The sequence below is a fragment of the Herpailurus yagouaroundi genome, unplaced genomic scaffold (assembly GCF_014898765.1).
Source record: "Herpailurus yagouaroundi ecotype Mexico unplaced genomic scaffold, PumYag 189, whole genome shotgun sequence".
In the NCBI taxonomy this organism is placed as follows: Eukaryota; Metazoa; Chordata; class Mammalia; order Carnivora; family Felidae; genus Herpailurus; species Herpailurus yagouaroundi.
In genome coordinates, this window is record NW_024412420.1 from 11,654,382 (window position 1) to 11,678,619 (window position 24,238).

The 24,238-nt window shown below is 52.4% G+C and overlaps 1 protein-coding gene across 2 annotated transcripts in view; it reads right to left on the minus strand.

The window, feature by feature from the left end:
- Window positions 1-3,046: 3,046 nt before the first annotated feature.
- Window positions 3,047-24,238, minus strand: part of IGF2BP1 (insulin like growth factor 2 mRNA binding protein 1) — a 41,965-nt gene continuing 20,773 nt past the window's right edge. The window contains exons 3-15 of one of the 2 annotated variants that reach the window (XM_040497257.1): window positions 19,174-19,222; window positions 18,590-18,641; window positions 16,244-16,307; window positions 14,372-14,653; window positions 13,316-13,450; window positions 12,563-12,685; window positions 11,096-11,231; window positions 9,504-9,626; window positions 9,053-9,169; window positions 8,410-8,484; window positions 7,224-7,355; window positions 6,862-6,975; window positions 3,047-5,042 (exon numbers count right to left, since the gene is read on the minus strand). In XM_040497257.1, coding sequence (XP_040353191.1) covers window positions 4,950-5,042; window positions 6,862-6,975; window positions 7,224-7,355; window positions 8,410-8,484; window positions 9,053-9,169; window positions 9,504-9,626; window positions 11,096-11,231; window positions 12,563-12,685; window positions 13,316-13,450; window positions 14,372-14,653; window positions 16,244-16,307; window positions 18,590-18,641; window positions 19,174-19,222 — 1,495 coding nt within the window. In that variant the 3' untranslated portion in view covers window positions 3,047-4,949. Of the gene's footprint in view, window positions 5,043-6,861; window positions 6,976-7,223; window positions 7,356-8,409; window positions 8,485-9,052; window positions 9,173-9,503; window positions 9,627-11,095; window positions 11,232-12,562; window positions 12,686-13,315; window positions 13,451-14,371; window positions 14,654-16,243; window positions 16,308-18,589; window positions 18,642-19,173; window positions 19,223-24,238 lie in introns of both variants that reach the window. The other variant, XM_040497256.1, reaches the window with a different exon arrangement.

Consider the following 24,238-nt stretch of genomic DNA (forward strand, 5'->3'; position numbering starts at 1 on the left):
TTTAAGAGAACAAAAACTTCTTCCATGTCTCGTCAGTCCGGATTCAACCACGCTAAGACACCATGCAAATGGTGCCCACATCAGGCTGTGCCCCAAGGAGGTGCACGGGCCCAAGGGTCAAGGTTGGGATCTGGCCCTCGCCCTCTACCTTCACCTTCGGTCACGAGGCCTCCTGCCTGCCCTGTACCCCGACAGAGAAGCCTTACGTATGCAAAGAAACCGAAGCTTTCAGCTGGCGTTAACTCGAAGTCTGGGTACCAGAGAGACGTTTCTGCGTCTACGTCATCGAGCGTTTGGAAGGGAAATGGCTTTATGTCCCCTGGCATGGAGGTCTCCCACCTTCCTGCAATTACTGTGGTCAGGCTGTGCTGTCTTCCTTCCACCAGTTTGCCACAAACAGGCAAAAAAACAGTGGCGCGGTTTGAATGTCAAAGCCACTAGGATCTCCCCGTGAAACACTTCAGGAGAGTGAAAGCAGATCGCCCCCCCCTCCCCGCCCCCCCCCGGGGTGGGAGGTGGGAGGAAAGGGGGGACTAGAGGTGCCGGCTTCGGCTTCGGAGTGAACTGGAAGCCTGGGGGGTCCCTCTGGGGCTCTGTGAGGTAGTTACATAGCACTGCTGGTTCCCAGTTTGGCAGAGGGTTACGTCTGGGGTGGGAGGAGGGGAAGGCACCCTTGAGAGCTAACTGAGGCCCCTCCTCGCTGCCAGTCTGCCAGGCCTGAAGGGAACTCGCCATGCTATCTCTGCAGTGGGGGCAGGGGACAGAGAGCAGTCCCACGTGGAGGAGCCCCAAACTTCCCCTCCTTCCCCAAAGTGCAACCAGGAGCCAATGGACCCCTTTCTCAGCTCCCTACCCCTTGGCAAGTTAAGCACCGCCCCCACGTCCCCCAGGAGCCTCAGAAGGGAAGGGACGCGCGCGTCTTTAGCTCGCACTGTTTCCAGGAGCCCCCCTCAGAGGGCCCAAGTATACGTCGAAAGATGGCTACTGCTTGGATTCAGAAACGGCCTCTCTCAGCCCCTGTCTGTCTGTCTTTGGCACAGAGGAAAACGGACACAGAGCCACCTGGAGTGTTCCCCGCAGTGCTCTCTGGGTTTTACATGGGGTCTTTCCTGCCAATAGTGAGGCATACCTAAGAATAGCTCCCAACCACCCCCCGCCCCCCCGGAGGTGGAGAGCTCACGGGAAAGGAATAAGGACTTGACAAGGACCCAGAGGAGGGCAGGAAAGGGCAGCAGGGGATAAAACTCTGTCCCTACGTATGGCTCTCTCCTACCCAGACCCTTCTGGGGAGCCGAGTCCACAACCCAAACTGCAAAAGGCAACCAGACCCTAGAGGGGATTAAAGCCATCCGGGTGTAACTGTCAGATGCAGCTTTGAAGTTAAGTGAATCAAACCATTTTGGTTTTTTTGTGTGTTCCACAGAATAAAAAATATATCCTAAAGAGATGGTCCTTTCTTAAAAATATATATGTAGCGCACACACACACACACATATATATCTCTCTCTCTCTCTCTTCAGTATAGAAGTGGTTTTCTAAAAGTCACTTTTCTCTGTTCATCCAAATCTCCCAAGTGCTTTCCACGTTGACTTATCTCGCCAAGGACGGGGAAATGGAGGTGATGTGCAGGAGGGCGAGGCACTACCCCAAGACCTAGCCTAAGGGTCAAAGGCGGGCCCACCAAGACAGGTAGGTCCCTTTATCCCGCTAAACTTTAACCACCAAACCATATTCCTTCTGCTTCTGATAGGGTAACTTTCACAACTTTCCTGCTGGGCAAATGTCAGCGATGGGTGGAAGCTGTGCCTAATTCAACTAACGTCTGACAGCCCCTTGCCACACTTCCTGGTCTCTTCCGGGAGCTGAACCAGCCAAAGGAAAAGGACGTGGGCTTAAGGTGTGACGGGAGCAGGATCCCAAGGAAACTGAACACTGCAACAATCACATTTCAGGTACTGTGGGTGGTTTTTTTGTTTGTTGGTTTTTGTTTTTTGTTTTTCTGCTGGTAGTTTGAACCGGATATTAAAGCATGCTTGCTGCTGGAAATTCGCCTCAAATCACCAAATGGCCGATGTCTGAACGTTATCTGCTTCATTTTGGGCTAAAGCATATAGAGCCAGAGATGGAAGTTGGGAGACCCTTTTTTTGTGGTTAGGGGAGGTGGGAAGCTCAATTACATAGGCCTGATATCACCCCTAAATGCTCTCCTGCTTCTTCCTCTCTTTGGGGTAGACAGTTCTGGAGGTTGTAAAGGAATGTCATGGGGACGCAAGGATAAGACACGAGCGAGGCAGGAACCTGTCCCCAGTCACATTCCCATACCCCCCCCTACTGCTTCTTGCACCCACCACCCTAAATCAAGAATTCCTTCAGGTTTGGGTCCACTGTTAGAACCAATCAGATCAATCTAAAGATGACAGGAGACGAAGGGGCAATCATCTGAGTGTCTGTCTGCTCCTTGGGTCTGTTGACGCAGACCCAAAGGAACAGCAAGATGGTACTGAAATGAAAACAACACCAAAAAAAGAAAAGACTGCAATGACAAACCAGGTGGACCTCTCTGAGGGTAAGAGAGCAGCTGTGTCTCTTCCACCAACGGAATCTTGGCTCCCATACTTCTAGAAAGAGAAATAGAGGGTTTTTTGTTTTTGTTTTTTTTTAAGTGGGTATACTTTTTAGATATTATTTCACTCCTCGATAAAACGGAGGCAATTATTTAAAAATATCTCAACAGCACCACTGGTGGGGAGAACTGGCTGGGATGCCCTTTAACCAAAAAGGGAGAGAGGAGACGCCATGAGCAGGTGGCTGGGGGCTGCCGTTTGGCCACTGGAGGCCCACAGCTCTGCTAGGTCTCTGAATCCCCAGCAGGCGGGATTTCCCAGGAGAGGCCAGTGGCTTAGGAATCTGGGGGTCAGAGATCAGGGCCTCACCCCGGGCTCTCTCCACCTTGGGCCGCTGAGCCCCAGCCTCCTCCCAAAGAGCCAGCCCCTGCTGCCCTTCCCATAGGGCCTGTTCTCCATAGAGAGATCCTAAAGGCTTACACTGGCTCATGTTGTAAGAAATTATGAAACATAACTTTCTCGTTTTTTTTTTCTTTTCATTAAAAAAATAAAATATTCAAGACTATCAGCTTCTCTTTTGCTTTGCTTTTCTTTTTTTATATAAAATATCAGCAAGCCGCAAAGAAAAAAAAAAAAGGTTAAAAAAAGGTGGGGGGAACAAAAAGGAAAGTAATTGCTGAGGTAACTTCATACCTTGAGGTAGTTTACTTCGCGCACAGCATTACCTGACTGACTCCGCCCACGTGTCATGGTTGTCTCGTTGTTACTACTGTTGTTGTTGCAGTGTCGGAAGGAGGGGACTCCACGCATGGGCTTTTTCCACATGCAGAGAGGCCTTCCTCCCTTCCCAGCACACTTGATAGCATTGTCCAAGGTAGCTAACTAAAGTGCACCACCTGGCTGATATGCGTTGACAATCAGTATATCAGGAGGGGAGGCCCAACCTCATTCAACTGATGGCTGCTGTCTTCCACAAGGGCTGAACTTCCAACGGGATCTTACTGAGCCTGGGAAATTAATAAATTAAGCTTATTTACCCCTTTGTGCAGAAGGTTGCTGGCATTTTGAACTTTGTTTTTTAGGCACAACTTTTGTCATGCCGATGATTCACGGAGGCAGAAGCCATCGGTTAAATATGCCTCTGGGATAACGACAGAAGCAAATACTCTCCCATTTACTGAATATTCATAACGTACGCCAGATGGTGGACTTCAGCTTTACCGGGAGCTCGGGGTTGGGTTCCACATCCCACCTCCACCGAGGGAACAGTGCCGTGGCGGGGGAGTGCCCCGCAACCCCTGCCTCTGGGAACCAGCCCTTATAGGAGCACACGGGCTGGAGTGAGGGCACAGTGGCAGCCTTTGGGGCCACTCAAGTCCTCCATGGAACTGAGACTTTATCAAGGGGAGTTACGTCCCCTTCCCAGTGCTCATATCCAATCATTAAAATAGACTTTAAAAAAATATAAAATCTGCCTGAGAATGGTGGGAATCAGGGACAGTACAGTGGTCAGCCCCTACCCTGCCGAGCATTCACTACCGCCCATGTGCACCTAGATGGGGAGGAGGACGTGAACGGGGCAGGGAATCTCGGTGGGGAAGTCCCGACAGAGTGGAGAACATTTTCATCGCGCCAATTTTTCAAGATGGCGATCTGGACTAGATCGGCCCTAAGGGCACTCCTTTTAAACGTGGATTACTATATAGTTTAATCACATCTCTCCCCCGTTCTTTATTCCTTGCTGTTCCTACTGGTCGGTTAGGGAAGGAGTGGACTTAAACTACAGATGCTGGTGTGTCTTCTCCTCTGAGTCAATAACGTAAGCAAAACAATGCATTGGTTCCCACCTTTTCTGGTAGCGGTACAGATAAAACAATTAGCGTGACTTCAGGAAGAGGCTATATAGGAAGAGGTTATGTCAGGGCACGAGAGTAGAGGTATTTTAATCAACGAACCAAGTAGGAGAAGGCTGGAAGGATTTTCGGGTTGAGAAGCAAACCATCCTTTGAGGCTGATTAAAACACCCCTCTGCATGATTTAAAAACCTGAAGGAAATTTTATTTCTCTTCCCACTGGGGCCTGACCCACTCTCTTGGTGGGACCTGGAGAACTTACTTCAACAATCCACGTTTAAAAGCACCCTGAGCTAGAATTTCCATGGTGACACCCTGAGGGGCGGGCAGTGTCGGGCCAATTGGTTGGGCGTGTAGGGCCGAGGGATCAGGGTTCCTCACTGGAACGTCTTTCCTCAAGCCAAGCGGGCAAACCTGGTCTACATCCCGGCCCAAGGGTCCCTGATTCCCACTCATTCTCAGGCCTGCTGGGGAGAACGCGCTCTCGACTTCAGCCCGTTGTCCTTGAGGCGCCGCGAAGGGAAGGGGCTGGTCACTTCCTCCGTGCCTGGGCCTGGTTACTCTGTCCCTTTTGGTGCAGCTGTTTCACTTGGGCCAGGATGTCTCGTATCTTCCGCTGGGCCATCTGTAGGAAGAAACAGACGAGCGGCAGGAGTGAGGGCCTCCGGTTAACAAAGTTGCCACACGTACCGCGGAACCCCGAATCAACCTCCTGGAGTCGCCAGGAGTGTGTGCTCCCTCGGAGGGTCATACACCTCGGAGACCTCCTCCCCACTGACCACAGCCCCACCACACACGTCGACGTTCCCAGGAGAGAGAACGAAACGTCCAGAGACGGATTTAGAAAGCAGCAGCGACACCGAAGCCCCACCGTACAAAATGGATCGGTGTCTCTCCCCTCCCCTTCTCAAAGGCGCCGTCCCCAAGAACACGGTTCCACGAGGGAAATCAACAGCACAACGTGACGCCCGGAACCGGTCGCCAGAATCGCGTCCTCCCACCCACGGCGTGCTTGGTTTCTTGGTTAAACAGAAAGGTGGTCTAGGTTGAGGCAAGACGGTGGACTCCCTTTTTTTAGATCACTTCCTACTCGGTCAGCCCCGAGCGGACGGCTTACGTAGCTCTTCTCTCTACTCCTCATCCTAACAGATGACAACCATCCCCGCTTCGGTACTGAAAACCTCCTGGCCCTGTGCATCCTTGCGTACGTCCTTTACCCTCTTAAGCTCACACCCCCATCCGTAAAATGAGGCTATCGTGGGGATTACACGAGTTAATATATGTAAACCACACAGAATGGTGCTTGGTGCAGCAGACTCGGCCACAGATGCTACCGTTAATACTTCTCAAAAGACGGTCCCAGAAAAGTTAGCCAAAGCCATACGGCGCAGAAGACCACGCCAGGCGGGGTTTGAGTTCCAAGGCCTCTGCCTCCAGAACCCACGTTCCTGCTGCTGCACAGCCACACCACACTGGGAACCAAGAGCCCGGATTCCCGGTTCCCGTACTGCCTTAGACAGTGTCGGTGGGGCCACAAGCCTGCTGTGAAACGTCTGTCCTCTAAGAGGAAGGGGTTGCGTCCAAAGGCCTCCGTACCCCTTCCGGTTCCGACACTGGAGGATATTAGGAAAACCTCACTCCCTTCCGGTCATCCTTTGCCTGACTTTTCAAAGTACAGGGCATTTGACCCCGACATCCACTCTCCTTTGCAGGCTCTGGGGTCAGTCCCAATGCTGGGCAGTGCCGACCGGCTCCCTGGAGGTGGGGGTTGGGAGTTCTGCAATGGGACGGTGGAAGAACTGGAAGCAGGGATGGAAAAGTCATTGTGAGAAAGGCTAAGGGACTGCACTGGGGAAGGGCCATCCAGAATGTTGTTATTGGCATTATTATTTCACAAACAAGACTTGGCGGGGGAAGGGGGTGATACCAATTTCCTTTCTCATCCTGTGCACAAGGTGTTAGCGAAGCACTAAGGTTAGACAACAGGAAAAGACCCTGAGTTGATGACCAAGAATATAGAATACATACCGGTTATTATATAGGATATATATCATATATGAAATCCTCAGACCGCTCTCCCTACAGCCTCAAGAGGAAATAAGACATCTACACGTCACACTCCTACACCTAGAAAAGAATGACCCAGGGCCGCCTGGGTGGTTCGGTCGGTTAAGTGTCCGACTCTCGATTTCAGCTCAGGTCACGGTCTCACAGTCTGTGCGTTCGAGCCCCACCTCAGGCTTACGCGACAGCGCAGAGATGGCTTGGGATTCTCTCTCCCCTCTCTCAAAAGAAATTAAAAGAAAACTGAGCCAGCCCAGAGGCAGGCAGAGTCCACCGGATTCATCCAGGCCATGGAGGTCAACATCTGGAGTCTTCCCTCTCTGATCCCCGCGCTCCTGCCGCTCTCCCGCAAACGGGGGGGGGGGGGGTGCCACGTGTACCTGGCTGGCATAGAAATGCCCGATGATCTTGACGATGACCTGGTCGTTCTCATCTGGGGTCTGGTCTCTGGGCACCACCACCTCAGCTGCTGTCAAATTCTGCAACTCGTTCACCTGCGTGGCCAGGGGTGAGGAGAAGCTCAGGGCGCCATCAAGAAAGGGAGGGGTTGGAGGGAAGGACAAGAGGCAAATCGCTAGCAGGTAACTAGAGGACTCCAGAGCTGGGCTGTGGAGGAGAATTAGGTCAAGGAGCAAGTCGGGAGTCCTCAGGTTGTGCGGGGTAGGGGAGAGAGAAGCCAGAGCAAAGCTGTCGGGTTTGAGGACAAAGATCCAGAACTTTCAGCCTGGCCCTCAAGGCTCACCGTTTTGCCACCTTTGCCAATAACCCTGCCGGCAGCTGACGCTGGCACCCGGATATGGGTCTCCAGCTTGACTTCCTCCTTGGGACCAAAGAAGTTCTCCTCCTTGAGTTTTCCATAAATTCTTCCCTGAGCCTGAGAGGAGGAGATCCTTGTTAATCAGCAGGCCATACACGCGACGAAAAGGGAAGCGAGGTAAACAGAGACGTCCGGTCCCCAAGCTCCAGCCCCTCCCCTGCTGCCCCCCAGGCCCCACCCAGGGGTAGATCAACCATCTACCCAGGTGACCGAAAATGCCATTGTTGTGGCATTGACCTGTTCCTTCCGATTGCTTGTAACACTGGAGAGCTGGGGCAGAGTAACTGAACCCACACCTCCCAGAACAATTCATAAGCTACAAATCCCTATAGGGTCTGGGATGACCCCATTGACTTGAATGAGGCCACAGAGAACAGGCTGTGGGCCGCTGCACACAGCCTAAAGAGCCTGTCCCCATTCTCCATCCCTGCCTCGGTCAGGATGTGCTCACTGTCGGCTCTTGGGCTATGTGACCAGAAGTGCAGGCACTTAGCGATGGATACAAAGGAGAGAAGGACATTTGGCATCAAAGGTCTTCCTTTGATGTAACTAAGGCAAAGCCCAAGGAAGAAGCCAAGCCCTAGGGTTTCCTTCTGTCCCGAATTCCTGTTCACCTTCACACGTAAAGAAGGAAACAGAAGCCAACAGAAATTAAGCGTGATGCCCAACTGGAAGCAGCACTGCAATGCTTTATCCTGCAGGGGCGCCTGGCTGCCTCAGTCGGTAGAGCGGGAGACTCTTGATCTCGGGGTCGTGAGTTCGAGCCCCGCGCCGGGTGTAAAGATTACGTAAAAGAAATCGGGGCGCCTGGGTGGCTCAGTCGGTTAAGCGTTCGACTTCATCTCACCGTTATCGAGTTCGAGCCCCACGTCAGGCTCGGAGCCTGGAGCCTGCTTCAGATTCTGTGTCTCCCTCTCTCTCTCTCCTCCCCTCCCCCCCTCACGCTGTCTCTCTCTCCCCCCTAAATAAATAAAAACGTTTTGAAAAATAATGTTTAAAAAAAGATTACTCCAAGAAATGGATAAAAACCGTTTTTAAAAAGCGTCGTGCGGATCTGCATTCCCACCCAGCCTCCCACCCGGGTCTAGCTTGGAAAAACAAAGATGAGAACCTTGAATTGGGCCTCTGGGGGTCCAGTGATGATGACCATACGAACTTTGGAGTCAGGAGTTTCGGGAGGAGCAATCTACAAAGCAAACAGAGGTGGTCAAAGAGGCTCCCCCTACCGCCCACACTTCACCAGAGAAGGATCACTGCGTCTGACCGGCTCCTCTTAGACCACAGATGGATTCAGGCTTATGAAACTTAACCGCTTAGTTTCACTAGGGAAGATTCTCCCTGCTCTCTGCCCTGGACCCTGGCCGACCAAGGTGTAGAGCCAGCCTGACACTTAGCAAAGCAAGCACTGTGCGCCAGGCACCCTGAGCCCAGGGCCTCGGCTTCTGCAGTCGTGAGCAAAACGGAGGCTGAGGTCCTTGGCTTAGGGGCAGGCGGGGGCTTGAACCCACGTCAGTCCGTGCCAGAACCCAAGTTCGCTTTCTACGCTGCAACACCCGCCCCCTCCCTCGTCTGAGCGCCTGGAAGCAAGGAAGACCCTGGCAAGGTGAAAAGCGCAGGGGGCTGCGATCCCTCAGAGGAAGAGGCCCTGCCCCAGGGCGGGCCACCCGGGGTGTCGGGAAACAGAGGTCTGAGCCCCCGGCAGCAAGCGAACGCTCTGCTCCTCGCGGGACCCGGAGGCAGGCAGAGCAGGTCACCTTGATGGAGGCGCTGGCAAAGCGGGAGAGCTGTTTGATGTGCTGTCCCTTCTTCCCGATGATGGCGCCCACGGCCTGCGCGGGAATGAACACCTGCACCATTTCCTGCTCCGGAGCCTGCTGCCAAGACGGGGGGTGCCGTTAGCACGGGCGAGGGGTGCAGCCCTCCCGCACCCCGGGCACGTGTCCTCGAGGCAGAAGGGCGCAGGCAGCGGGCGGCCAACAGGGGCTACGCCCTCCCCGGCTCTCCCTCTGCCCAGTAAGGACCGAGGAGGCGCCATCCACACAGCGGAGCACCAGCGGCCGGGAGTGCGCACGATGGGGGCATCCCAGACCTCCCTTCCCTCTCCCTGCAAATGCATCCCCAAGCATCGGGCCCCCACGGGGGGCTGGGCCCGAAGGGAGGCCACAGAAGGGCCCAGGGTCCCCTGGGATGAGATCTTGCACCTACCATAAAGGAGCTGTATGGAGCCGCTCCAGTGACGCTGCTAGGCGGTGGCGGGACCGCACTGGACGAGGCTGGAAAAAGACCCACAGCCGCCAAGTTCAGGCCGGGGATGAGGTGCGACTGCAGCTGGGGAAGGAAGGTGAGGAGGAAGAGGTCAGCTCACCCTGCAGGGGCCTGGCTGAGCCCAGAGGCGGCGGGACCCAACACAGGAGCGCTGGGTGCTGTACCTGCACAAAACCGGCCTGTCCTTGTGGTTTTCACACACGCTCACGTACACATAGAGCGTGGACTTGTGAGCCGTGGCACATTATCCCTGGACTAAGAACCGGCCACCCTCCCCCCCCCCAGAAGGGTCCAACAGAGCCTCAGATGTCGTCCCCCGCATCTCTGGTGGTTTACCCTACTGAACCTGCACTGGAACATTCCTATGAGAAGGCACTGCGAGGACAGATGTCCATTAACTTCCAGGACTCACCTTTCTTCCCGTACCCACCATCCTCCCTCCCCTTAAAAATCAGATGACGGGGGGAGGGGCAGGGTGCCTGGGTGGCTCAGTCTGTTAAATGTCCGACTTCGGCTCAGGTCAAGATCTCACAGTTTGTGGGTTCAAGCCCAGAGCCTGGAGCCTACTTCAGATGCTGTATCTCCCTCTCTCTGTGCCCCTCCCCGACTGGTGCTCTGTCCCTCTCTGTCTCTCAAAGATAAATAAACGTTAAAACAAAATTTACAGGGGCGCCTGGGTGGCTCAGTCGATTGGACGTCCTACTTCAGCTCAGGTCATGATCTCGCGGTCCGTGAGTTCGAGCCCCGCGTCGGGCTCTGTGCTGACCGCTCAGAGCCTGGAGCCTGTTTCGGATTCTGTGTCTCCCTCTCTCTGACCCTCCCCCATTCATGCTCTGTCTCTCTCTGTCTCAAAAATAAATAAACGTTACAAAAAAAAATTTACAGCCTGTTCATCATAAATAAAATAAAATTTAAAAATACGACAAAAATCAGACGATGGGCTCTGCGCTAACAGCGCGGAGCCTACTTGGGATTCTCTGTCTCCCTCTCTATCCCTCTCCCACTCACACTGTCTCTGTCTCTCTCAAAATAAATACATAAACTTAAAAAAAAAAAATTAGGGGCACCTGGGTGGCTCAGTCGGTTGAGCATCCGACTTCGGCTCAGGTCATGATCTTGTAGTCCGTGGGTTCGAACCCCACACTGGGCTGTGCCGACAGCTCGGAGCCTGGAGCCTGCTTCGGATTCTGTGACTCCCTCTCTCTCGCTGCTGCCCCTCCTCCCCCTCTCGCGCGCGATTTCCCTCTCTCTCTCAAAAATAAATACCAAAAAAATTTTTTTTGATCAGATTAAAATAACGGACCCTTCTCACCGAACTACACGCCAACACCAATTGTACAGGAAGATCACGGACCTTGAAGCCCAAGAGGAGACCCGCCCCAGGAATCCGATAAAGAATCTCAATTAATTACACTTAAAAGACTCTGAGGAATGGAGGTCCAAAAGCACGTGGCCTCCCCACCCCACATGGAGACCCCCTTCTGCCGTGGCTCAGGCTCGGAGAGCGGTCAGCAGGGGCACGAGGCACTCACACTCATGGCAGCCACGTCGTTCTCGTAGGCCTCCCGAACTTTCTTCATGATCTCCTGCTCGGCCCTGCAGCAGTTCTCAATGGCCCCCTTCACGGTGATGGTCCTCTCGGGGTTGTAGAGGGTGAGGTCCTGCAGCCTGGTGGGAGAACAGAGCCGAGTCACCTTTCCACACTGACCGGCCGGGGCCAGGAGCGGACCCCGGCTCGTAACTAGCCACAGAAACCATGTCTGCAGGCTGTTTCACTTTTGGCAAGTAGCTCCTGGTCTCTGGCGTTCGGTCTGGGACCCAGGCCGGGGGCACGGTGCCAGGGAGAGGAAAACACCCCTCCATTTGCAAGGAGTCCACTCAGACAGGTTTTCACCACCGCTAAAACCAGGAAAGGAAGATGCTCAGGACCGGAACGTCCCCCCGTGGTCCAAGGCAATCCACTTCCTGTGCTTCTGGAGCAGAGCAAGTCCATAAGGCACAGTGCTCACCAAAGACCCACCTAACCGAGCTGCTTGGCTTTGCTTCTTGCCGGAGAGGCAAGGCCGCTGCACAGGGAGAGCACACACTCCGTCCCTGTTCAGAATAGGACCTAGGTCGGGCCCCTTCTCAGCCTGGCAGGTAGGTCTGAAACCCCGAGGCCCTGGCTCCTGGCCGCAGGCTCTCTGAGACGCAGGCCGGAGGGCTGAAGGGAGGCACTCCCACACCACCAGCCCTCACGGAGAGAAATGCTCTCTGCCACTTCGCTGACTACCCCTCAATAGGCAGAAACCGCATCCAACTTGAGGGGCCAAGTACTGAGGCTCAATAATGAAATACTGCTGACCCTGAGCCCCTGGGGCATCCCACTCATAAAGAGGCGCCTGGGAGGCTTGGTCAGTTGATCGTCCGACTCTGTGACTGGGGCTCAGCCCCACATCAGGCCACATAAGATTCTCCCTCAGGGCGCCTGCGTAGCTCAGTTGGTTTAAGTGTCCGACTCTTGATCTCGGCTCAGGCCATGATCTCAGGGTTCGTGAGTTCGAGCCCTCTGTGCTGACAGCACAGAGCCCGCTTGGGACTCTCTCTCTCTGCCCCTCTCTCTCCCTCTCCCTCTCCCTCTCTCTCTCTCTCTCTCTCTCTCTCTGCCCCTCACCTGCTCGGTCTCTCTTTCAAAAACAGATGAACATTACAAAAAATACTCTCGGGGCACCTGAGTGACTCAGTCAGGTAAGCGTCCGGCTTTGGCTCAGGTCACGAACTCGCGGTTCGTGGATTCGAGCCCCGCGTCGGGCTCTGTGCTGATGCCTCGGAGCCCGGAGCCTGCTTCAGATTCTGTGTCTCCCTCTCTCTCTCTCTGCCCCTGCCCCGCCCATCCTCTGTCTTTCTCAAAAAAAAAAACAAACAAACATTAAACAATTTCAAACAAAAATCTCTGCCCCTCTCCCCTGCTCGTGCTCTAAAAGTCTTTTGATAAATAAAGAGGCAAATGAGAGCCTTACGAAGAGATGGTGATTTTCGTCTCGGTGTCCTGCTCCACTTTCTTCAGGTTGCGCCCTTCCTTGCCAATAAGCCGCCCCACGAAGTTATTATGGGCCAGGATCTTCAGGGGAACCTCGTCGGCCCTTGGGAAGAAGTGAGGGGTAAGAGTTCCTTAAATGGCAGGCCACGCTCAGACTCGATCATCCTGCCACCACAGACGTGGGGTTTCCAGGACAAAGCACGCGACAGAGTTACATTTTAAAAGATGCGAGAACCAGCACAGCGGTGGCTGCTGAGGGCTACGGAAATGTGGGAGTGGGGCTGGGCTGCCAAGGGGAAGGAGGACAACCAGAGCGATGGCTATGCTCACAGGTGTATGCCTGTTAAACTCATCCAACCGTATACCGGGTCATCACGGACTACCGAATTCCAGGCAATTAAAAAAAAAAAAAAAAAAAAAAAAAGAATGAGGTGGGTCTAGGATTACTGATCCACGTTAAGCGCAACAGCCAACGTAGAACACGTTCGTCAGGACCCTATTTGTGCTACAACGTACGTGTGCACACATACACCTGTGCACAGCACGTCGATGTACAAACACCCGTGAGTTCACGGTATCGCTAAGAGGATACGTACAGGGTGTTCCTTGTGGGAAAGAGAACCTCGTTTCCCAGTTTACGTCTTATTTATCGCCATTCTTGCTAACTGTTCATAGTTGGGGTGGGGGAAGTGGCAATCCTCCCGTTACAAGACACGCCGGGCGAAAGCCTTACGTTTTGGTGTCCTTCGCTTCCTTATGCATAATCTCCAAGATCATCTTACACGCAGAGGAGCAGCCCTCGGGGGTTGAGTGGACACTGATGGCCTTCTCCGCAGCGCCTGCGTTCTCCTTCCTGTGCACGTCGATCCTGAGGACCACAAGGTCAAAGACGGTTAGGCGTCCCTGGTGAAACCCGGGGCCGTCTTCGCACTCCCGGCCACCTTTCCTCAACCGAAGGTACAGAAGGGGCCCTTGGAACACGTCCAAGTGAAGAATGGGAGGGGCAGAGAAAGGGCCAGGGAAACCCGGCCAGCCTGCCGCTCCGGATCGTGTCTCAACCAGGAGGTGGGGAGGGACAACGGTGGCGTCTGGGGCGGGAACACGGGGTTGGCGGACGTCAGCCCACAGCTCTAAAGCTGTATTTCTCCCCTTAAATTCTGGATCCCGCCCCGCGTACAACTATAAAGGGAAGGCGCGCTGTCCCAAATTAAAAGTAAATACTAAAGGATGACTTCGCGATAAGGACACGACGTGACCCGTTCTTTTCCAGAGTACGCTGATCAGCCATAAAGATTAGAGAAGAGGGGTCAACTATACGCGTCTGGGAAAAAAAAAATTTTATAAAAGGGATTAGAGGAGCAGCCGCGGTGGATGGGCGATGGGGCAGGATCATGACCTGTTACTGAAGGCCGACTTTGGCCAGGCTGTCCAGCCCTCCGGCCACCAACAGGCAGTACTGAAACCACAGAACACCAAGGAGGGGCTGACTCACAAAGACTAGGTTTGCCCGATGAGACTTTCCTACAAGAAATTACAGAACCCCTCTAAGGTCTGTGCGGCCCAGACGCTGCCACCAAATGGCCCGTCCCAGGCCTTTTCAACCCCCCCACCCCCACCCCTACCGGCCCCTGCCTTCCTAGGAGGCCGTGACTGGAAGCAGCGACCCCCGAACGAACACAGAGAAAAGGGAACGCGTTCCAGGCGACATTTCCTAAGAGGTCAATGCTGAGGCTCCTCGGTGTGCTTCCCGGAGGCACCCGATCTCCATCTCCCGGCAGCCAAGACTCACTTGGACTGGGTCTGTTTCGTGATGTTTCGGATGGTGGCCCCCTCCTTGCCAATGATGGCACCCACATACTGGGTGGGCACCAGGAGCCGCAGGGGTATGTCCACTTGCTGCTGCTTGGCCGGGGCCCCCGCCGCCACAGGGGAGCCCTGGCGGGGCTGACCCCGAGAGCCAAAGCCTCCTCGGCGCCCGTTCTCAGGACCCTGTGCTATCTGCTCGTCGGGAATGTAGGAGACCTTTAAGGCATGGTTCTCCAGCTGGTGGCCATTCAGCTTCATGATGGCTCTGGGGACAGAGGGAGAATCTACCGGTCACACCAATCCATGCCAGTCACAGCAAATGCCCTCCGCGTGTAAAGCACGCCGGGTTCCAAACTGGAACCCGCTAAAAGCCAGGGAGATGACCACGTGCCCCCCCCTCCCCCTTCCAACCTCCACCTCAGAGAACTTTCCAGTCTAAATGGCTGATGACATCGAAGGGAAACCTACGTAGGTGGTTTCCATCGGGCTCATGAATTTCAGCCACATAATAATTTCAATCATAAGACTCACATGAGAATCGCAGGTCGTGATGGTGAATAAATGTTAACAGATAAAAAGAGGATGACACAAGAGGCTTGTTTTTGCACCTGCTGAGTCTGGCACCTCCCATGTTTGAGGAAACCGTACGAAAAAAAAGAGAGAGAGAGCGAGCCACGGTGCCCTGCTTACTACTTGGAAGCAGGAGTTTAAGTGTATCCGGAAATGTCTGCAAACCTGGGGTGTTCTTCACCCCTGTGCAGGAAGACGTGCTCCGTCCAGTCCCACGCTGGCCGATGCAGGTTAGAAATATCAACATGGCAACAACAGCCAGAGGAGAGTGTTGCCGTGACGTTCAAAGCCAGGCTAAGGACCATACACTGGCCACAAGGGGCAGTAGGGACTTCTAGAAAATTCTGAGCCGTCTGAGCCGATGAGCCAGCCAAAACGAAAATGGGGGCAGGACGCCTGGCTGGCTCAGTCGCCAGAGTATGCTAACGCTTGATCTCGAGGTCATGAGTTCAAGCCCCTCGCTGGGAGGAGAGATTACTTTGAAAAATATTTAGGAGCGCCTGGCTGGCTCAGCTGGAAAAGCATGCGACTCTTGATCTCAGGGTCGTGAATGCAAGCCCCACGTTGGGTGTAGAGATTACATAAAAATAAATACACTTTTATAAAAAAATAAATAAAGAAGAAAAGACAGCGGTTATTTGAGGAAGTAGTGGGACTTTACGACGTTAACACTAGGTTGGAGGGCACCGAAAAGATAAAGGTGGCCTGCCGCAGGAACAAGAAAGCCACCAAAAGCGAACGGGTCGGATATAAATGAGTACATGCACAAAATGTACAAACTCTGTCAGCACCAGTGGGTGAGAAGTGTAATTGCTCAGCCCAAGGGCTTAAGGAGCTAGAAATCGTGGGTGTGACGGGACAAAAAGGATCCTGCAAAAGGCATAAACTGGGCTCATGGCATCGCCGCAATAAAATGTCTGCCCCCCGCCACATCAGAAGATGAACAAATCCCTTTTGTAGGGCTCGCAGTTCCTCCCGACTACCACTAGATGGAGCCATCAACACAGCAAAGGCCCTCTGCAGTTGCAGGGTATACCTTTCCTGGGAGGTCTTTGGGTCCGTTCCCTTCCATGTGTTTGCTATCAATCAGTCCCTGAGTTTCTGAGTTTCTGTACCTCTGAGATCCCTGGACCAACAGACAAGAGTCTGGGATTGGCTATCACCATAACCGAACCGAAGGAGTAACTCCCGCCTGCCAGGACCCCAACCCTGTGGAAGCAGGGGTACCTGGCTCCCAATACCCCACAAAAGACCCTCCCTGCCCCCCACTTTCCGGCCCACTCACTGCCTGGTCTGTTCCCGGTTGGAATAGGTGACATTCACCACTGCCGTCTCACTCTCGGTGTTCACTGGGGGAGCAAAACAGAGGCCAAGGTTAGAGCCGAGATCTGGAGATGCCATCGATGAACCCCAAGTGTTAAAAGCTCATCTTTCCAGGTTATGAGAAGGAAAGAGCTGAATGAGAAGGCAAAATACTTCCCCTAATTTAGGCCCCTCTCACCAGAACTGGAAAATTGAAATTAACCTTTTTTGCATTTTCCTTTCTGTGTCTTCCTTTGATTGTCCCTACCCAGCCCCTCAGAATCTGGGCAATAAAAGGGTGTGATCAACACATCAGCAGTTAGGCGGCAGGAAAACACAGACACACACACACACACACACACACACACACACACACACACACACACCTGGCTTGGGATACAAATTTATTCTTGGGAAGTTAAACTAGTTAAAACTCCACACACACAGAGATTGGCAAGCCAATGTCCTGACGGGGCATTCCAAAGATCTTAACAGGGAAACACACATGCAATCTATCATGACTTCATGGCACATGCCATTAATCCCATCAACGTCCTAGGCCCTCATCATGAAACCCCTTGGTCTTCATTTGATTACCATATACTCTTTCCTATGGGAGACTGGGCTGGACGTTAGAATTCCAGGCGATCTGGGGACATACTTCTCATTTTAAATTAATAAAATTAACCAGTCTCGTGCACCACTGTCTTTTGATTTGGGGTCTCCTGGGCCTGCTCAGCCCTGGGGTGGAGGACACTTGACAGAAACCACGCCTCTCTCCCAACCATGCTGAGGATGAGTCAGTGGGCCACAAATCCTTAGTGCAGACCACTCTTTAACCCTTCTGGCCTTCCTCCACAGAGCTCTCCCACCACAGGGGTGAGGGAGATTCTCCAAGAATCATCGTCTTTCCAGTTAAACTGACACACAGCCATGAACGAAGCCAACGAAAGTTCTGCCTTCCCAGAGCTTACGTTCCAGCTGGCACAGACATCAGTAAGCACAATAAGCAAATTCTACGGGAGCATCACAGATTGATCAAGGCCATGGAGAAATGCAAACCAGGGTAAAGGAAGCGGTGGTGGGGGGTAACGATCTTAAATGCGGTGGACAGAAAGGAAAATTGACCCTGGGAGACTCTGCTGTCCAGCAAAACCAAACATTTCCCACTCTCTTCTCTCCTCCAGGTAGCAGGCGTCCCCTCCTGATACAGTTCCTCGTGCCATCGCTCCCTGGTGAGCCCCACACAGGTTTAAACTCATGTGGGCTCCTGCCGGGCTGCCCGGTGAGGCTCACGATGTGCTCCCAAGCCAGGGCTCTGTCTTGCCGTTTGTCCAGGAATAACTCCGTCATTAGTCTCACGCATGAGCACCACCGGGCAATGGTTATCAGTGTGCCCGGTCATGTCCTGGCAAATATTTATGGTAAAAGGGCAAGCTACAGGATCAGAGCAGGAGACCCCGTTTGATGGGCCTTGACCTTGGTACAGGCACATATTTCCATCTAGAGTGATTTCTAGCTCGTACCTTTCCATAGAGACTTGAGAGGAAATTTTAAATCTTCACGAGCTGATGATGCACATTCCTTGAAGAACTACAAACTCAAATAGTACAAGCTTTTCTATTGGCCAAGCTCTACCATTATATGTCCAACCAAAATCACTCCACATTTTAGCTCATTTCTTCTGAAACTTATTTATAATCTTAAACAATGCAGAATCCTCAGAAATCGTAGCCAAATGTGCTCTGACCTAGACCGCTTTCTTATTATTTCTGCTGTGGGCCCACTCTTGAAAGACTATGCCTCCCCATCACTATGTGCCAAGTAATAAATCCTCGGCTTTTTTTTTTTTTTTTAATTATTATTATTGACCCAAGACGTGCACCTGACAATCAGAGCTTCTAAAAAGAGACCACCAGTTGACGGACGAGTCCAGCCAAACACAAAGAATCACGAAGCTTTTAAAGTAAAAGGGCTGAAGACATACTCAGGTCGAGCGCCCAATTTCCATTCTTAAACTACGGCTTTTAAAACAGCGAGACCCCATTCTACTGTGCTTGATCCCTATGGGGCCTAGGGACACCATGCTGGAAATGAGCCACCTTGCTCACTCACAGGAGAAACCCGTCCCAGAGATAAACGGCCCAGTCCAAGCTAGGTGAACATGCCCACAGTCCCCGTGTGGTGTATCTCCTTCCATGCCATATTCTGCCTGTCTTCTTTCGGTACACCAGGTAGATGTGGTCACGGAAAAGGAAGCAAAGAAGATGCCCCCCCCCCCCCAACTCCTACCCTCCTTCCCCGCCACCCACCCCCTCTGCACTCTTACCTTGCTCGCAATTCTCCACTGTACCATATTGGGCCAGCAGGCTATCCAGCACCTAGGAGCACAGAGAAGGGAGGAAGGCTACTCTGGGCATCCCAGGAACTGAGACAAAGCCAGCCCCGGACACCCCTCACCCCAAAGCACAGTGGCACAGGCCGAGCCTTAGATGGGGATTGAATACTACCCGTTCGGCTTACCCTTTCCGGGGTACCGATACTAGCAGTGACCTCTCGGGGTATCTTTACAGAAATGTGCTTGAGCACAAAAAAGCATTTAAGGGCCGTTTTGGAAGTGGACTTGGGCCGCCAGGGTCCCTGAGTCAATTTCTGCCATCATTAAGTTTGGGGCCCGAGGAACATCCTACCCACCTCCATAACGCCTCTCCCCACAGGGCCAAGCCCAAAGGGCTAACACTGGTAGTCCTAGGCTGAGGATGAGATCCAAGCAACCTTCCTCGGCACTAGCAGCCCTGGCCTACCCCCAGGCCACCAGGGAACCTCCCCAGTCGTCTCTACCAACTCAGACTGACCAGGACTTCCCTTCCAGTCTCCGCTACCCCACCCACTGAGTCTCCCCCAATCACTTACTTCCCAACGAAGCTGGGGTGGGATATTTCGAATCTGGATTTTCCGACTCCTGAAATTAGAAGGAACAGGATTAGTGACGGCTCCGGATGCTTCAGGAGCCTCTGACCTCGCGGTGTTTAATCCCTGCCTCCGTCTTTAGCTCCCTCCCTCCTGTTCAACACCAAAGTCTGAGAATCCAAAAATGATAACCTTTGGGGATACAGAATTGGTGCAGGGGTGCCTCACTCTAGAGAGTAAATTATCAGTGTTACCACAGATGGGAAACCTGAAACCAGATGCCCTAAGCACCAGGGCCACGGAATTCCCTAAAACTCACATCTGCTGTGTCTATCCCTCTACTGAGGTGTCACTGATCCTTTTCTCCAGTAAGCGTCTTTTACCTCCCACTACGTTTCAGGCACTTGGAATACAAAGCTGCTACAGAAAACATCAGTCACTGATCTGCTACCTATTTAATTGCTGCCTACTTCGCGCTGGACTTTGCTCTAGATGCTGGGGACCCAGCGATAAACAAAACAAAGTCCCTGGCCTCAAGGTGCTCACCATTTATTAGGGGAGACATACGCGCAGCCAAATTAGAGCAGGATAATAGTGCGGTCGTCAAGTGGTTTTTATACAGGTATGGATTTAAATCTGTATTCCACTTTTAACAGCACTGTTCTTAAAATTTGACCTCTTTGAGGCTCACTTTCCTTTCTTTGTAAAAGGGGAATAATCCCTATTCACAGGGTTTAAGGTGCTGTTAGGTAATATTAGAGCTTAGCAAAGAGCTTCAAGTACTCAGAAGTGTTGTAACAGAGGCATCTTGGAATGCTCCGGCCAGAATGGGTAACACACAACACATCATCACGACCACTCCTCCTCCCAAATGACTACACCCTCTCCTTCCCAGCTTTCAAATACCTCTTAAAAATGTAGTCTCCCCACCACCCCCACCCCGGGCCCCCCACCCCCACCCCCGGCACCTGCAGGAAGGCTTTTTAGGTTCAAAGCTGACTCCCAGGGCAATTAACTGCTCACCACCCAAATCAATGCCCTAATCCCTGGGCTTACAACATTTCAATTGACTTGATCTTCATCGGTCAACTGTCATTTGGTCTTTGCATATATCCTGGATCACAAACTTAGTTCAGGGACAAGGTCCAAGGAAATTCTAACGGCATGAGGGAAAACTGGCCTGGGAAGCAAGAAAATCCAGTTCTAGCCCTTAAATTACCCTGACTGGGTCTTCAACTGACTAAGCCAAGTAAATTTCAGGCCTCACTGTTCCTAACAAGGCCCATGTCGGCTCTTGCCAGGCCGGGGGGGGGGGGGGAGAGGCGGGCGGGAGTGTAAACACATGGGAACAAGAGAAAGGATGCTAAGCTCTAACTGAAATGGTTCCCTCTTGGCTCTGTCCTGAGCCAGCTCACTCATGATTCCATCCCTGTGACCTCAAGTGTCTTCAGCTGCAAAATGGAAACCAAAGGGTCTCTAAGATCCCTTCTAGCTATGCAGCTCTGAGCACGTAAAGTCTTTGTTGATGAAATACACTAAGGAAACCTCTCCCCGGGACGAAATAACTTCAGGGCAAAGGAGGATAGGTGTTGAGAATCTGTGTGTGGCTTTCTCGGTTGATTGGTTCGTGAACCTGACCTAAAGTCAGACAACTATGCAGGACAAAAGAGTAACCGTAAGAAGTCAGTCCAGTTCTGTGGGTCCTCTGTGGATTGCATACCGGACCACCTTCTTCGATTTCGTTCATAGGCAAAAGAGGGAGCCCCACGGTCTCTGCCCCTGCGAGGGATGTCCCATACAGCACTCATTTTGTGCCCAAATGGGCAGAGAAAACTCAAGAGCCCTCACAGTGCAAGTCCAACTCTTGGAGGGTTGAGTTTACACCATTCAAAGACTGAGGACACTGATCTAGCCTGATGCCAATGACAGGAAGTCACTCAAGCTGAGGGAGGAGGCCCTAACAAACTCTTCTGGATGGAACAGGTGGGGGCTGCCTGCCTGGGAGTTCAAAGCTGCAAGGGCTTAAAGCAACCTCTGTACAGGAGCTCAGTTTGAAGATGGCTCTTTCGAGAGGGTCCCTTAGTGTAATCTCAGGTCAAAAGTCAAAAGTACCCTCCCCCTCCTCCTTCAAACTCCCAGTTTTAGGGGCTTTCTTTTCAGGGTAGGGAAGGAAGAGTTGGGGAGGGGATGAGGTGAGGAAATCAAATCTCAGTTTGGGATTTTAATCCATATCCTGAAAGCAATGGCAGTCTGGAATGTCTGGAATGTTCCAGGAGAAGGAGGGGGAGGAGGGCAGGGCCACACAACCAATGAAAGAAAAGACCTCCTGGCAGCCCCCTCCCACCCCCAATAGGCAGGGACTCACCCACCCCTCCAGGACACACACACCCAATCCTGGGAAACCATGCCAGGCTCCTTCAGGCCTCCAAACCTCCTTTCAGCAAAGCCCCCAACCCTGATAAAAGCACAACAGAAGCCACGAAGGCCCTTTGTCTTTTAAGCCCTTGGCCTGGTTTCTATTACTTATGGTGCTACCTAATTTCTTTCAGGCCCAGAGCACATGGGGCAATGTTGGGAACTATACCCAGTACCCCCTTCCCGGGACCCCTGCTTAACTCCCAAACTATGTAGGCCTGATGCACGCTGGGCCGGGGCAGTGCGCCGAGGGCTTGGGAGTCCATGGAAGAAACTAAGACCATTTGATAGGGTACTTCCTTGCTCTGTACCTTGGTTTCTTCCTGTGGAAACTGATAAAGCTTTTGTGAGGGCTTAAAAGAGACAAGGCGTGTGAATTGGGGCACCTGACTCGGAGGGAGTGCTCAATCCCTATCCAGGTCCTCAGGAGCCTACAGGGGTCCAGACAAGGATGGGAGGAGACCGCCAGGTAGGGCCGACAATGAGCACTCAACGTGATGGTAACCGTTGTAAGTATTCAGGTTGCCGTGCTGAGGAAATCGTGGGAAATACCACTGCCTGTAGTCCCACTCCTCCGCCTCCCTTGACAACTAAAGGGTTCTAGTTCGGCCCAGGGACCCACTCCACATTCGAGAGCATCAGCTCCCACTACGGTCGCGCGGTACCTTTCCTCTACAGGCAGCAGGGCTCTAGAGTCTGAGCGGAGCCTGGAGGGCCTAAACCCCAACATCGCTTGTTCAGAAAAGGCCAGAGAATGCCTAGAGGTACAAGAACAACCACCTGTCCGTCCACGAAGGAGCTGACAAACCTGTTGAGTGATAGCTCTTGGCAACAAAGGCAATGGTTTCGCCAACCTAATTACTTCCCTGGGTGCCAACACCCTGTGGCTTCTGACCTCTTTGCCTGCCCTGATCTGAAGGCATTGCTTGCCCTGACCGTGCCCTGGGGCAGCTCCCAGTGCAGAGCAACCACAGGGGATTGATTTCTCTAATGGGGGTGGGGGAGAGGGGAAGGCCAGAGAGCCAAGTGACCATTTCTTTCTAGCCCTGGGAAGATTCCAGGAGAGAACGGAGGGAGAGAGCACCCATTCAACGGCAGTAGGAGCTAAGCAGCAAACCAAGAATTTCAGGAAGTACAGGAGCTGGGTATCAGGAAAGGGATGTGGTTGGGAGTTCTCCCTGGGAAGGAAGCTCTCATCCTTTTCACCTTTTCAGAGAAGTATACACGGGGAAGGAAAACAGGTCAATTAGGGAAGGGCCTAACACTTGAGGAATACTTGAAAGATTCCGAGCTGAGATTCTGCACTTGCTTAGAAGACTCCCATGACCATGATGCTGGGGGTCCATGGCTCCCTTTTAGAGACCAGGGCCCCAAGAATGGGAGATTGATTGAGTATCTTGGCCAAGTCACACAGAGTCAGGCTTTGAACTCAAAACCTGTCTGATTCCAGGCTCGGTGCACTGTCCCGAGCTGCTGTTTTTGAAGGAAGAAAAGGAACAAAAAGCCTTTGCCAAAATACAGTCAAAGTTAGGCTGCGGGACAAATTAAAAATATTCGGAATTCATACAACACGGTGAACAATGGGCCTGGCTAAAGTGGGTACTGTTCTCCAATAAATCAGAACATTCCACCCGTAATTTCTTGAGCTTAGTAACTTTCCCTAGCTGCGTATTTCCGTAAGCGGGTGAAGTGATTCTATGGCGTAATCGAACACTGACTAGATATCTGATTACACTATTAAGAACTAATGATTCGTCAAGTTCTCATATTTAAAAAAAGACCGTTACAGATACAATAAGGTGTCTAGAATTTGCTCCAAAATAATCAGGGGGTGAAGAAAACACTGATTAGATAGGAGTTGGTAATTTTTTGTTTGTTTATTTACTTAGAGAGAGACAGGAAGAGAGAGAATCAGAAGCAGGCTCTCTGTTGCACGCGCACGGCCTGATGCGGGGCTCAATCTCACGAACCAGGAGATCATGACCTGAGCTGAAATTGAAGAGGCGGACGCTTAACCGACTGAGCCCCCCAGGTGCCCCATGGGTTGGTAATTTTTAAAGCAAGGTGATGAGTAGACGGGAGATTACGTTATCCTTTCTACTTTTTTGTATTTGTTTCCCATCATTAAAATTGTTTTTTAAATTACTCTAGATCACCCAGCTTTTTTTTTTTTAATGTTTATTTATTTTCGAGACAGAGAGAGACAGAGCACGAACGGGGCAGGAGTAGAGAGAGGGGGAGACACAGAATCTGAAGCAGGCTCCAGGCTCCAAGCTGTCAGCACAGAGCCCGACGCGGGACTCAAACTCATGAGCCCAGAGATCATGACCTGAGCCAAAGTCGGATACTTAACCGACTGAGCCACCCAGGCGCCCCATAGCTCACCCAGTTTTAAAGTCACAGCAGGTTCTAAATGAATGCATCTAACAAATGAGGTTTTCCAGTTGGTGTTGTATTAGCAAGAATGCGAGCCTCGGCGGTGAGCCTGCAGAGGACAGAATGGGGGCTCCCTGCAGGGCAGAATGCACCCTAGGTATAAGGAAGGACTCCAAGTCTCCTGGAGAAAAGCTGAAAACTGCCCCAGGGAGTGGTGGATTCTTCTTTCCACCCCCATAGCCACAGGGGAAGGTGCCATCTTCAGTCAAGCAGATGA